Source organism: Manacus candei, unplaced genomic scaffold (genome assembly GCF_025592945.1).
Source record: "Manacus candei isolate 608988 ecotype Guabito, Panama unplaced genomic scaffold, ASM2559294v1 h1tg000503l, whole genome shotgun sequence".
Classification (NCBI taxonomy): domain Eukaryota; kingdom Metazoa; phylum Chordata; class Aves; order Passeriformes; family Pipridae; genus Manacus; species Manacus candei.
Genome location: NW_026138551.1, coordinates 456 through 15,205, shown reverse-complemented (window position 1 = coordinate 15,205; position 14,750 = coordinate 456). Strand labels below are relative to the sequence as shown.

General features: G+C 45.4%; 1 protein-coding gene across 1 annotated transcript; it reads right to left on the bottom strand.

The window, feature by feature from the left end:
- Positions 1–5,173: 5,173 nt before the first annotated feature.
- Positions 5,174–13,919, bottom strand: LOC127465833 (lethal(3)malignant brain tumor-like protein 1). The gene is made up of 6 exons (XM_051776365.1): positions 13,842–13,919; positions 13,256–13,347; positions 12,406–12,587; positions 11,194–11,360; positions 7,514–7,576; positions 5,174–5,331 (listed from the first exon to the last, which is right to left on the bottom strand). Exons 3-6 carry the CDS (start codon positions 12,491–12,493, stop codon positions 5,296–5,298), a joined length of 354 nt encoding a protein of 117 aa, XP_051632325.1. The 5' UTR covers positions 12,494–12,587; positions 13,256–13,347; positions 13,842–13,919; the 3' UTR covers positions 5,174–5,295.
- Positions 13,920–14,750: the final 831 nt, after the last annotated feature.

Sequence of the window (14,750 nt, the reverse complement as noted above, 5' to 3'; positions counted from 1 at the left end):
CACTCCTCCGACCTCGATGTACACGACAAATTCCTTTTGTTTGTTTTTTTGTCACTTCCAGGCTGAAAAGTCGTAACTAACAGCAAATGGGGGTTTGTTTTTTATGGCATAATTATATTTATGTCCCGTCTGGGTTTATGGCTTTCACTCCCTCCCCGTTTGCTTGAAGAAAGGCCTCCGATGGCCATTAATTTGATGATGTATCTGGAAGAAAACTTGTCTCCCAAAAGATTGGGATAGACTGGGATGGGTTTGGGATGCTGCCAGGGAATTGGGTTTGTGGGTTTTGAGTATTTATTTGGATAGAAGAGCTGCATTTTACGGCTGTATAAAAACGGAGGAGTAAAAGAAAAAAAAAGGGAAGAAAAAGAGAGGGAGAAAAAAAGCAATTTTCCCTTCCTTCAGTAATTAATCAGATGTAGGTATTGGAATTGGATGGGATTGGGGATGGATGGGTGACAATGAGAGGGTGCAAAAGGGTTGGAAAGGGTTTGGAGCAATCTGGGAAAGTGGGAGGTGTCCCTGCCCATGGCAGGGGGTGGCACCAGAGAAGCTTGAAGGTCCCTTCCAACCCAAACCATTCTGGGATTCCATAAAATCATAATCAAGTTACTAATCAACTTAATTAAATGAAGAAAAAGCAGCTTAATTATAGGATTCAGCATTTGAATTTAAATATATATGTATGTCATTATATATAACAAATTTATATATTACCTATATACATATATATTGTATACATATACGCACATATATATGTGTATATTATGTATATTATCTATAATATATTTATATATTACGTATATACATATATGTTGCATACATATATACATGTATATATAATAATGTATACATGTATATATGTATTTATAATAATATATATGTATATTATCTACAATATATTTATATATTACATATATACATCTATATTATATACATATATACACATATATAATATATATGTATATAATATATAATAATATATTTATAATATAATATATAATAATAATATATTTATATATTACAGATATACATATATATTGAATACACATATACACATATAATATATATGTAATTATATATATAGTATATATTTATATATTACACATATATAGTATACACTTATACACATATATATTATAAATATACATATATATATAATTTGCTTAAGTGTATCCCTTCTGGTTCAAATTCCAGGTTTGTTTGGTGCTGGTTTCCCACAGGTTCGGTGCCATATTCATGATCCACACAGGAATATTTCAGAGCTCCACGAAAGGGGAGATGGAATTAGATGATCTTTAAGGTACCTTCCAACCCAAACCATTCTGGGATTCCATAAAATCATAATCAAGTTACTAATCAATTTAGTTAAATGAAGAAAAAGCAAAATGCATTGGTCATTAGACACTTCACACCCAATAGCACCCAAACCCACCACCCTTTCTTTGCACATTATATATCTATTTAATTAATAACAATAACTATTATAAATTGTGTAAAATTTATAGCACCATCCGTGGCACATTTATTCAGTCTGGAGGATTTTTAGACTTGTTTGAAGTAAGCAAAGAAACAAAATGTTGCAGCCTAATTATAGGATTCAGCATTTGAATTTACATATATATATATGTAAATTTTTATATATAATATATTTTCATATTACATATATATAGTATACATATATACACATATATAATATATATGTATATTATGTATATTATCTATAATATATTTATATATTACATATATACATATATGTTGTATACATATATGCATGTATACATGTATATATATATAACATGTTGTATACATAATAATGTTGTATACATAATAATATTTTTTTATTGTATCAACTACTAGTGTTTTTGGGGAAAAAATGACTTTTCAGGCTCAGAAGCTCTTCTTGAGTGATTTTTTACATGGGCAGGTATTGATAGGACAAGGGGGGATGGTTTGAAACCAAAAAAGGAGTGATTTAGATTAGATTTTAGAAGGAAATCGGTGGGGAGGCCCGGCACAGATTTTTCCAGAGAAGCTGTGGCTGCCCCTGGATCCCTGGAAGTGTCCAAGGCCAGGTTGGAGCAAACTGGGCTAGTGGAAGGTGTCCCTACCCATGGCAGAGGGTGGAACTGGGTGATCCTTAAGGCCCCTTCCAACCCAAACCATTCCTGGGATTCTTCCAAACCTAAAAAGGAGATTTTTTCTTCTCCCTTTCAGCCGTGACCAGGGAGGTGAGGAAATAAGAAAAGCCAACCCATGCCCTGGTGAGTTCAGCGTGTCTGACAAAGAATTTGGGCTGGGTGGGATTCTATTCCTGGTGTTTATTCCATCATTTATGGGCTGAAGGCTCCAAGGGACCATAACTGGTGTGCAGGAAGGCAAAAGGAGGCAAATTCAAGCCAGGAGTGAGCAGTGAACTGAATCCAACCACCCAGAGCTTGGAGACAGGAGAGGTTCCCTCTGATATCCACAAGGGGAAAATCCTCTGGGATATCGAGGCCACACTTAATTGGCTTTTGAGGGAATTAATAACACGTCCCTCCCTGCCTGCAACAATCTCAAGGCCTGGGATTTATTCCTTTCAAAGTCAAAAAAAAAAAAAAAAGAGGAATATTCGTGGTGTCATTACCAGCATTTATCAGATGGCTCCTGGACCGTTATGATTTCATTGTCTGGAATGACCAACAGACTCCTCTCCGAGCATAAACATGCAAAACCACTTAAAGATTGAGGGTTTTCTCCAGAACTCTTGGAAAGATTTCCATAAAAAATTCAGCCTTCTCCTTCTCACTGGGATCCACGAGGCAGGAATGGGGCGTCCACTGGGATATTTCACTGTTGTTCCACCAAACCCAAATGCAGGAACCACCTGCCAAGGCCAAAAACTCCCCCTCAGGTGATTCCCTAAGAACACAAGGCAATGAATCCCTTTGAAATGCTTAAATTTGAAAATTCAGGTCAAACACAGGGAAAAAATAAATTCCACTGGGCCGGTTGTTGAGCACAAGTTGCCCAGAGAAGTTGTGGAATCTCCATCCAGATACTCCAGACTCAGCTGTTTTGGGATGACCTGCTGGAGCTGGTGCTGCTCTGAAGGGTGAGATTGGACCAGGTGATCTCTCCAGTGGTTAAACCAAGGAATATTTCACTTTTTTAAATACAGGGGTTTGGGTTTTGGTGATGGGGTGGGGGGTTTTTTTTGTGTGTGTGTGTGGGTTTTTTATTTTATTTGTTTGGAGGGGTTTTTTGCTTGTTTTGGTTTTGGTTTTTGGTTTTTGGGGTTTTGGGTTTTTTTGAGGTTTTTTGTTGGGGTTTTTGGGGGGTTTTTTGTTTGTTTGTTTCTGGGTTTTGTGGGGCTTTTTTGGTTTTTTGGTTTTTTTATTTTTCGGATTTGGGTTGGGTTTTTGTTTTTTGTTTGTTCATTTGTTTTGGTTGTTTTTGGTTTTTTTATTATTTTGTTTGCTTGTTTTGTTTTTTGTTCTTGTTTTGTTTTTTTTTCCAGTCTGATTTTTTCTACAGAAAACATTTCTTTTTTTTTTTAAGAGAAACTTGAATTTGTCGTTATAACAACATTTTTATGGCAACACTGTATTATTTTGGATTTCTTCTACATGTAGAGATGCATTCTGCTTGCAGGAGCAGTGCAGTAGATAAACAATTGGGATAAACAATTGGGTACAATCTGCTGGATTTCAGCCAAAATCCCCTTTGGAAATGTATCCTTGCCAGGTTTCAGCCCCTCAGGAGGAATGAGGCTCTGGCAGGGGTCACACAGACTTAAATGCCACTTAAAAGAGAAAGAACTGTCAAAAAAATCATAGAAGGTTTGGATTGAAGGGACATTAAAGATCATCTCATTCCACCCCTACACCTTCCACTAGCCCAGGTTGCTCCAACCGGACCTTGAACACTTCCAGGGATGACAAGAGGGCTCTTCCCACCCAATTAATTCCATTTAAATTAATTAAAATCTTCTCAGAGGCGGACACATGGATTAGTGGCAGTGCTGTCCCAGAGAGCAGCAGGTCAGGGCAGGGTGGGCAGTGGCCTGATTCCCAAAAACCCTTTCAGGAAGAATCATAGAATAGAATCAGAATCAGCTGGGTTGGAAGGGACCTCTGAGATCATCAAGTCCAACCCTTGATCCAACCTGCTGCGGTTCCCAGCCCATGGCACTGATGCCACATCCAGTCTCTTCTTAAAACCTCCAGGGATGGAGAATCCACCCCTTCCCTGGGCAGCCCATTCCAATGGCTGAGCACCCTCTCTGCAAAGAAATTCTTCCTAATCTCCAACCTAAACCTCCCCTGGCACAGCTTAAGATCAAGCCCTCTTGTCTTGCTGAGAGTTGCCTGGGAAAAGAGACCAACCCCCCCCTGGCTCCCCCCTCCTGTCAGGGAGTTGCAGAGAGTGAGGAGGTCTCCCCTGAGCCTCCTCTTCTCCAGGCTGAGTCCCCCCAGCTCCCTCAACCTCTCCTCATGGGAATTGTGCTCCAGTCCCTTCCCCAGCCTTGTTGCTCTTCCCTGGACCTGCTCCAGCCCCTCCATGTCCTTCCTGAGCTGAGGGCCCAGAACTGGACACAGCACTCCAGGGGTGGCCTCACCAGTGCTGAGTCCAGGGGCAGAATCACTTCCCTGGCCCTGTTGGCCACCCTGTTCCTGAGCCAGGCCAGGATCCATTGGCCCTGTTGGCCACCCTGTTCCTGAGCCAGGCCAGGATCCATTGGCCCTCTTGTCCCCCTGGGCACACTCTGGCTCCTGTTCAGCTCCCTGTCCATCCCCACTCCCAGCTCCCTTCCTGCCTGGCTGCTCTCCAGCCCCTCTGGCCCAGCCTGGAGCTGCCGGGGGTTGTTGTGGCCAAAGGGCAGGACCCGGCCCTTGGCCTGGTTGAACCTCATCCCCTTGGAATCAGCCCATGGATCCAGCCTGTCCAGGTCCCTCTGCAGAGCCCTCCTGCCCTCCAGCTGATCGACACTCCCCCCCAGTTTGGTGTCATCTGCAAATTTGCCGATGATGGACTCGATGCCCTCATCCAGATCATCAATAAAGATATTAAACAGGATTGGGCCCAGCACTGATCCCTGGGGACACCACCAGTGACCAGATCCCATTGGATGCAGCCCCGTTCACCAGCACTCTCTGGGCCCAGCCCTCCAGCCAGTTACTAACCAGCACAGAGTGCCCTTGGCCAAGCCGTGGGCTGCAGCTTTTTCAGGAGAATGCTGTGGGAGACGGTGTCAAGAAGCCGTATCCTGATGTGGTTGGTACTGCTGTGGGTCTGAGGAGGTCTGGAAGTTCAACTCCTTGTCTCTCTGCCAGCTTTCCTGGGATGCTGGGCATGGAATAAAAGCACAGGGAAGATCATCTCCTGCTCCTCCTCATGCCTTGAACCTGATTCCACCGACGCCTTCCCAGGAGAGGAGCAGGAACAGCAGGGTCATGTTAACCTGGTTAACCGGTTTTTAAAATTCTGTGCACAATTTGTTCTCTTCATTCCTAATGTAAGCAGCAACTTATCCCTGTCCAGCCCCCCGCCAAGAGAAGTCTACCAGGGATTTATTTCTCCTGGATGTGGAGCACTTGGAGGCTGATCCCAGCTAATGGACAGTGTGGGGGAGCTCAGCTCTCCTGTCACTCACACCTACACTCTGGCCAAAGCCAAACTGCTAAAAGGGTTTTAATTTCAAACTGACAATTCGGTTTGAGCATGAACTTGTAAAACAATGCAAGCTCCTCAAATTTGGCACAGGGAATCACACTTGGAGGCTGCAGGAAATAAGGGATTAAAACAGACCATGGCTATGACACTGTCAGAACTAGGAAGGAGTAGCTGTTGTTTAAATTATGGCCAGAAGAAATAAAATAAAATAAAACACATGGAGAATGGTTGGATTCATTACAAGATTTGTTTGGTACAGTTTATCTAGCACTCTTACCTCTAAATACATCTTCCCTAGAAATCAGGATGCACCTTTTACACTCAGCTACACTGAAAGATTGGTTCATTTAAATAAATTTCACTATTCCCACTATATTCAGTTAAAGATTTGTCACACTGTGGACAGTGCTTTTTGCAAGCCTCCATTTCTTTTGCTCTCTATTTTGTGTGTGTCTGCATGTTTTTTAAAGCAAGGGGAAGGAAAGCACAGATACATAAATCCACAAAATGCACGGCAGCCTGACTGACCCTGAACAGGAGTCAGCTCTGGAGCAGTGAACTATCACAAACCTGCCCCTTCCAGTCACTGCAGTGAAGCAGAAGAGGCACAGCCCTTCCCTGAGCCCTCACAGCCAGAGCAGGAGCTGTCACAGAGCTGTGGAATGGGTTGGGTTGGAAGGGACCTTAAAGCTCATCTAATTCTACCCCCCTGCCACGGGCAGGGACACCTTCCACTAGCCCAGGTTGCTCCAACCTGGCCTTGGACATTTGCAGGGCTGGGGCAGTCACAGCTTCTCTGGGCAACCTCTGCCAGGGCCTCCCCACCCTCCCAACCAAGAATTCCTTCCCAATATCCCATCTAACCCTGCCCTCTGGCAGTGGGAAGCCATTCCCTGTGTCCAGTCCCTCCATGCCTTGTCCCCAGTCCCTCTCCAGCTCTCCTGGAGCCCCTTTAGGCCCTGCAAGGGGCTCTCAGCTCTCCCTGGAGCCTTCTCTTCTCCAGGTGAACCCCCCCAGTTCTCCCAGCCTGGCTCCAGAGCAGAGGGGCTCCAGCCCTGGGAGCATCTCCGTGGCCTCCTCTGGACTCATTCCAGGAGCTCCACATCCTTCAGATGTTGGTTCCCCTGGAGCTGGAGGCAGCTCTGCACATTGGGTCTCACTGGGCAGAGCAGAGGGACTGAATCCCCCCCTCATGTTCTGCCTGGGCTGTGGGATGAGCCCAGGACAAGGTTCATCCCTGCAAATTCATCAGGGGCTCACAAAGAGCCTCCAAGTACCACCTGCAATGGAAGTGGAAGCTGAAGCACTCAACAGCCCCCACCTATGATCCACCTAAACAAGTGTGCCAAAAACCAGGACAGCCTTATCCCATGCCTGCAGAGGACTCCCAAAAGCCACGGTGAACACACCAGGAACAGGGAACAAGCCCAGCCCAGCCCGTGGCAGCAATGACAGGACACACCACAGGCAGGACATGCTCTGACTTCCCAACCTCTCCTTGTTCAAGGAAAGGTTTTCCTCCTGCTCTCACCCCATGGGGGAAGCCAGCAATTCCTGGGAAACCCTGTGCCTGCCAGGCTCCCCAGGAGCACATGTCCTTGTTAGAGGCAGCAGATGAGATCCTCCCCACCCCACTCTAACAGGACATCTTTATAGTGGTGCCAAAGCCACGGCACAACAGTCCAAGACAGGATGTTCAGCACAGGCTCCCTGATTGGAACTGCAGGGGAAATCTAAAGCAGCAGGATACAATTAGCCATGCTGGAGTACAGCCTCCTAAATACCACAGGGTCTGGAATGACAGGGCTGAGCAGGTCTGTGCTCACAGCCCAGGGGCAGGGCACGCTGCACTTACCTCTTCCCTGAACACAGACGCTGGTTCTTTGCAACCAGGTAAACGCTGGATGAAGCTCACCACCTGGAATTCCAGGAAAGAAACATGGACAATTAAAATGGGACACTGTCAAGCAAAAAGCTCCTATTTCTGTATGAGTTCTTTATGCAAACATTTTTACAACTTTAAATACTTAAAACTCTCCCATTAATGAATGATATATTTCTGTGTTGCTGCTGCAACTTCCCTGCATATTCTGGTTACCAGCAATAACTGTCCCTGTTGCCATTTGACCATTTCTCTCCCTGCTTCTCCATTCCCTTAAAACATCCTCACGAAATCAACATTATTTTTCCAGATTAAAAAAAGCTGTGTGTGGCTACACTACTTTAAACCCATCCTCAACTTCACTTTCCCTACAGTATTGCTGGAGAGTAAAATTAGGAAGAAAAAAGGATTTAGACAGTTTCCCAGGATGACATTGCCTGTGAGAGACAAGATAAACCAACTGAATGAGCACTGTTGGTTTACCAACATCCAAAGGCAGGAGAGCTGGGAAGGAAAGAGTTTTGGTTTTATTTAATCCGTGGTGGGTGCACAGGATCCATGGTACCAAGAGGATTAAACAAGTAAAAGTCAATTTTACATTTCACACCAGGGAGAACCTTTCTAAGCAGGGAATCTGTTAACATTTGGAATAATCTCCCTGGAGACCTGGGTTATGTTATATAACACTAAGGAGTGCAAGGAGCAGCCGAGGATGAATTAATGTGTATTGTCTTCTCCAGCTGTAGCTCCAGCTATTCATATTCATAGGATATTTGTATATTGAGGCATAATCAGATCAAACATCTCCTGCTAATTGGATGCTCCCTTGCAGGAGCAGCTCTGTTTCATGAGGCACATCCATGTGAGTTGTTACAGATGTGACATTTCCTCCTGTACACAAACAAGCAGCTGGGAGGGGTCACTGTCACACACGAGCACCCCTTCAACTCAGGATTGTCAGAGCCTCTCCTAAATCGTGTCACTGCATCTCCAGCTGATCCCACCACTAGACTGAGAGTCATTCCCTCCCTCCAACCATGGGGCTCTCAGTGCCCTCCAGGTTTGCTCTCCCCTGGCAGGAGCAGCTCCAATTCCCGTGGTTTCTGTTATGTAACCTGAGAGCAGAGCATCCCTCTCAGTGCTCCATTTAAAGGGAACCCCTAAAATTCACATCTCCATCGGGCAGGGACTCCAAATTTTCTCCTGTAGAAGTGCAAACTCCCATTACAAACCAGCAACAAAACACTACTTCCCTTTTGTAAGGAATGGAGAAATTGGAGAAATAGATCCCCCAATGCACATTAGGAATGGAAAAGGGGTTCAAAAAGAGCTGAAAACACCTTAGAAACTCCATATGACCTGTCTGGAAGGTGTTGATGTGATCCCAGATGTGATACACTGAGGTGAGCACAGGATTTATATCCCTGGGTGGCAAATGCCTGTCTCACACTGCACCCCTGTAACAGCTCCTGCAGGACTGACACCCCTCCTGAGGCCATCAGAGACAGGTTGGGCTTAACTGAGATTTAAAAACCCAAAAGCACTTGCTACAAGGACAGTCCCCCCCCAGGTATTAACATTGATGCAGGATTAACTAATGAACAATACAACTGCAGCACATCTTAATGTTCTTCTGTGAGTCAATATGCTGTGCCCTAAAAACATGACAGGAAGCTTTCAATAAATACCAAAGCTGCATTAAAGTAACTACTCTTGTTGCCTGCTCAGTGTTACCAGGAGTTTCTTTGCTGGAGGGCCCCTAAATGCTGCTGCTGCTCTGCCATTTCAGCTGTTCTCAACCAGCAGAGAATTAAAGCAACATTTTTTCCCTTAATGTGGGTTTTATAAAATAAAACCAGTTCTTTAGCCTGAAACCAAAGGAGAATTTTACACCCTTGTCACTCTTGTTTCAGATCAGCAAAATGGGCTCCTTTGCGCAGCAGAGTTCAAAGCACAACCCAAAGGCAAATGTTTGCCCTGCAGGAAGATGTTGGGAGCCCAAATGCCAACAGACCAAATGTACTCTGGACTCCCTAAAACACAGCGAGTCCTGCTGCTTTCATCTCCCAGACCTGAGGCTTCACTGCACTGCACATGCTGATCCTGCAAGTGCTCAGACAGAGCCCAAATTGATTCCTCTGGGAATTTGTGATGAACATAATTTGCAAAACCAGATCCACTTGATTGAAATTCGAGACAAAAACCTGTAATGACTTCAGCCAGTCCATTGTGGGGCTGCAACTGAGCTTTTAATGTGCCAATCACACTGCTACTGGCAGAGAAAACTTCCTCAGTTTCAGGCTGCAGCACAGAGTTCAGGGTTGGAATCACTATATCCAGTGCCCTCCATCCATGTCCTGTGGTCCCTGCTGTTATCAAACTAATATCCCAGTTAAATTTGCCCAGCAGTTGCTTTAAAGGTCAACTGCAAAGGACAGATTTTATTTGGCTTGGATCCTGACACTGTACTTCCATGAACCAGCCTCCCTGTTTTATCCAAAAGAAAGAGATTTTGATTATCATGTCAGAGGATTAACTGCTTCTGACTTTATTGATTTGCTAAAAGACCTTTTGGACAAATCATTAGAAGCTTTCTCAAAAGGACAGGAACAGCAAATCTTTCAGAGAGATTTTTTTCCTCCTTGCTATGAATTTAATTCAAACACATTTTTATTAAAAAGAAACAAACAAACAAAAAAACAGAACAAAAAAACGCCACAACAACTAAGTTTTAAAACAGCAACCCTAATTGCTCTATCCCCTTCCCAGCTGCTGTGGTTCCCATCTCCCACATCACTGCAATCCCACCAGACTCCCAGCAGTCCTCCAGCACGAAGAGCAAAGTCAAATTGGATTTATCTGATGTTGAGGCACTTGGGGAAAATGCACTTTCTGAAAGTCTCTGAAGATCCTCTCTGCATCACCAACAGCAGCACCTTTCTCCTGCTTTGCAGATTCCCTGCATCCTTGCAAGCACAACACTACAGCACATTCCTCTTGGATTAAATGCCCTGCAATTAAGTGCCAGCATCCAAATTGTCACCACTTCCAAGCGCAGAGACAAATATTATTTATGCCCAAGGCATTGAGGCAAAAACCAACTACTCAGCACACAAAACACTCCGGGTTTTTACACACCACCTAATTACAGGAGACATCTCCAGAGCTGCAGAGACACATCCCCAGCTGAATAGATACCTCTGCCAGAAATCAGGTCAGGCTGTGGGCAGTTTTGTCCCAGAGGAATCAGGCAGGGAGAGGCAGGAGGAGTGGGCATGCACAGTTTGGAATTCTCTGCAATGAAGTGAATCAGCAGCAAAGCCACGGGAGAGGGGGAGGGAGATCACAGAGAAAGGGAATCTGCTGTCAGAAGGAGGCTTCAGGCCTGAGGACTGAGAGATCAAGGGCTAAATAAACAAACAAAGGCAGGGAGGGAGGGAATCCTATTGAAGCTGTGGAAACCAGAGGGTTAACAGGGATCCCTCCCTGCTAAAGGGACTTGGGTGTAACTTCCAGCTGAGTCAGCTGTGGCATATGCACAGTAACCAGAGGGGGAAAGGGAAGAAAATAAAGATGTCTCCCAATTAGCAGTCCAGAGGAGGAGAGAGATGGCTTTCCTGCAGCCCAGGAGAGCAGAAGAACAGGGAACTCACCTCTTCCACAGTCCATTTGGCAACTTGTTTGGCTGTGAGGCCTGAGACCTCTGGCAAGAGCCTGCAGTGCTGCTCCCAGAAGAGATGGAGCCGGTGGGTCGGGTTAGAGGCCAGGGAAGGCATGAAGATGGACTGGTGGAGGGCCTGCTGGAGATCCAAATCAGGGCCTGGAAAAGGAAAGGAGACAAGTCAGAGCCAGGCTCCAAGTAGGAGCAATTACAAAGCAGGAGGAAGGGTCACAGTCTGGAGAGGGGAGCAAGGCAGGGTGGTCAGAGAGGGCCAGGCACGGCACACTGAGCTTCCAGGCCGTCCTTCCCACCCTCCTGAGCAGGAGAGAGGGGAAAAAAAAGATAAGATTGCCAGGCTGGAGGCTTTATCGTCAGCTTCTTCCCTGGAAAATGATGTCATGCTGCTAACAGAGAAGATGTTTGCAGCCTTTTATTGACAAGGTGGAGGAGTTCTGGTAACAGTATCTTTGGCTGGGAACTGATGGCACAGTTCCAGCTCCCAGCTGGAGCCAGCCTGGGAAGGGCTCTGTGCCTGCCAGCCTGTGGCCTGGGCTCACTCCTGGGGAGACTCCCAGGCCAGGAATGCTGCCTGTTACCTCCAGACATCAACTCACTCCTCATGTGTCAAGTGACAGAAGCTTTAAAAACCAAGACAGAAAAAAAAAAGAGAGGAAGAAATCACCGCTCCCTAATGAGATCACTGGAGTAGTGCAGAGTCATGGTCCTGCTCCTGGGAGGGTGTCACCAACTCTTCCTCTGTCCCACTGTCCTTGTCCCCACCTCTCCCTGCTCCAGGAGGTCCCACTTGTGCCCAAAGTTTCCCTCACTGCTGGCTGGGCACTGCTTTCATCCTCATGCCAACTCCTTTCCTCCACTAAGCCCAAATCCTCGTGCTAAGCACCAAAACCACCTCAACAAATGACTTTCCCTCTGAGAAAGCAGCAGTGATCTGATAGTTTAAACAGAGCTGGGCTGAAAGCTCTGGGTAGCTGTGACATTACAGGTCAGTGGGTTATTGCTGCATTTCCTCCCCTGATTTCCATCATTCTGTGTCAGGTGAAGGTGAAGGGAGAGTGGGCAGCTTGCCCTGCCAGCTGCAATGCAGCTCGGAGCTAGCAGATCCCTCAGCTCCCACTGCAGAACTCAGCACTAGGTAAAAATGAGTATTAAAAAAAATAAAATAAATAAATAAAAGCCTAGGCACCTATCCCAGTTTGTGGAGAAGACTGAGAAGACTCCCCTGCTCCCAATGGCAATGAGGCAGGAGTTTCCAGCCCCTTGGCTTTCTGCATGGTATTCCCAGGGGAAGGTCTCTCCCTGCTCAGCTGGTCCTGTAACAAGTTCTCTCTGCTGAGGTTCACATCAGAGTATGGGCAGCCAACTAACCTGGGACAGAGAAACAAAAACCAGAGAGAGGTGACAATGCTTTACAGTCACACAGCCTTACCAGCCTCAGGCAGAGAAATCCATCACAAACCCAGAAAAAATGAGGCCACAAACACTCAGAGAGATGTTATTACCCACTCTGAGGTGTTGTTAAAGAAGAGCTCGTCCTCTGTAACCTGCTTATTCGAACGTTTCATGGAACAAGTGAGTTTGGCAACTTTCGGCAGCTGAGAAAAAATTGTGGCAGTTTGAGCCACATTAGAAACCTAAAATCCAATTTTTAGGCTTCCCCCACCCCTTCTCAACAATTTATCCTAACACCGCAGAGAAACTTTCAGACTGGAGGCTTCTGTAGGGGAAGGGGGAAGTATATACATTTATTTACACAAATAAATACTATACAAACTGAAGGCAACTATATATATATATTACATTACTATCAGTCAGTCCTTTCAAGCCCCTCCTTTAACTTTAGTCCAGAAGCAGCCTTTAAGGCTGATATGTAACACAGTCTTTTGCTGTGGGAGTGTTCTGGGCTCCTGAACGCTCCCCCCTCACCAAGTTCCAGCAGTTGTCTGTTGCAGTCTCTCCTCCTCATGAAGTCCAAGAAGATAGCTTTGAGTCCTTGCTCTTCTGCTGCTGGTGATTCCTCCCTCTCAGGGTCTCACCTCAGTTCGTAGGCTGCTGCAGTGTAGCTTATCAAGCGTCCACATCCTGGAATCTTCCTTCCTCCACAGCAGTTCTCAGCTGCCAAAAGTTGCTGAAAAATCCCAAGCCCACATTATAAGCTACCGGATCTTCAGACCTCTTCCCTGAGATTGTTTTCTTGCTCTTTAAAATAGTTTACTTGAGAAAAACCTTTCTCTTCCAAGAGAAATCAAAAGGCAGAGCACAAAACATGAACAAGCACTCCTCACTCTTGTACTTTAATAACCTACCCACACTCCCTCCCTCTTTAATGTCTCCTTGCCTGGTGTTCTTAGGCATATTATTTTACAAAAACCTCTCCTTTAGCACTGCTGGAATGTAGAAATTGGAGTGAATTAGTCTGTTTGCATTGCAGTTATAATGATCATACTGGTATAAACAGAATTTATGATGAAACAGCACATTTAGACACAAGAGGGAGCTGCAATTGCAGATATAACCACCTCCAGAACAAACACTGAGATCATTTCAGTGCAGTGCAGGTGCTTGTTGCTGCATTATCATTATTAACAGCACTCAGACTCTTAGAGGATCTCATTTACATACGTGCAATGTGTCCCATATCGTGGTCCCCGGACGTGCCCGATCCCGTGGCAGTCTTGAGTTGGGCACACTTGTCCCACTGCTCCCTCTGGATCCTCAGCACCTGAAAATAAGTAAAAAAAAAAAAAAAGGCAGTTAAACAGATTTGCATGTGAAGAGCAAAATGCACTTAGGAAAATCATCCAGCATAACACTGTGGTGTCCCAGAGGGACCTGCAGAGCGTGTCCAGTCTTGGCACACTAGCCCACAGGATGGATGTCAGGGCTGTCTGCATCCACCCAGAAATCATAATAAGGGTCCCAACCATCAAAATGGATCTGAAAGAAGCACAGTCTCAGTGAGAGAGAGACAGTTAAGGGCATGACTCAGCTTTTATGTTAACTTCCCCCTCTGTCTCACCTTGCTCAGCTTGGGGCTGATTCATTCAATCTTTCATTTCAATCTTTCAGTCAGGCACAATCATCTCTGTGCTCAGTGTAACTCTTTGTTTTCCTGCATCTGTGTTTTACAGAAGAACCAGGTTCTGGGGACACAATTGTGTCACCCCACAGACCATACACTCTACACTCAGAGCCCAGAGCTATGCAAACAAACTGTTCTGTTTTCCAAGGATCCCAAAACACCAGAAAAGCCAACAAGTTCGGTGAGTTTTGCAGTGAACAAGCTACAATTTCCTGCTGGATGAAGAGACTGGTAACAGCTCAGACCCAGGTCAGGTTAACAAAGACTGAGGATTGTGGACAGAGCAGAGAGACTGAGTGAGCAATTTCTCCTGCATCTTGAGGGCTTTGCCTTGGCATGGCTGGGCACAGGCAGTAAAAGGAACTGCTCAATTAACATGGATTCAGGCTCTGAAGCCAAGACAAAGGAGGACCTGTGCCAAGGTTAAGGTGGAGTCCCAAAGGGTAAAC

Excerpts from the sequence above, each read along its gene's own strand:
- LOC127465833 (XM_051776365.1), bottom strand. The coding sequence starts at position 12,493 with ATGCAGAAAGCCAAGGGGCTGGAAACTCCTGCCTCATTGCCATTGGGA. Across the intron at positions 11,361-12,405 it reads TTCTCCACAAACTGGGATAG|GCCCTGATTTGGATCTCCAG; the intron begins GTGCCTAGGCTT and ends TTCCTTTTCCAG. Across the intron at positions 7,577-11,193 it reads CCAAATGGACTGTGGAAGAG|GTGGTGAGCTTCATCCAGCG; the intron begins GTGAGTTCCCTG and ends CTGGAATTCCAG.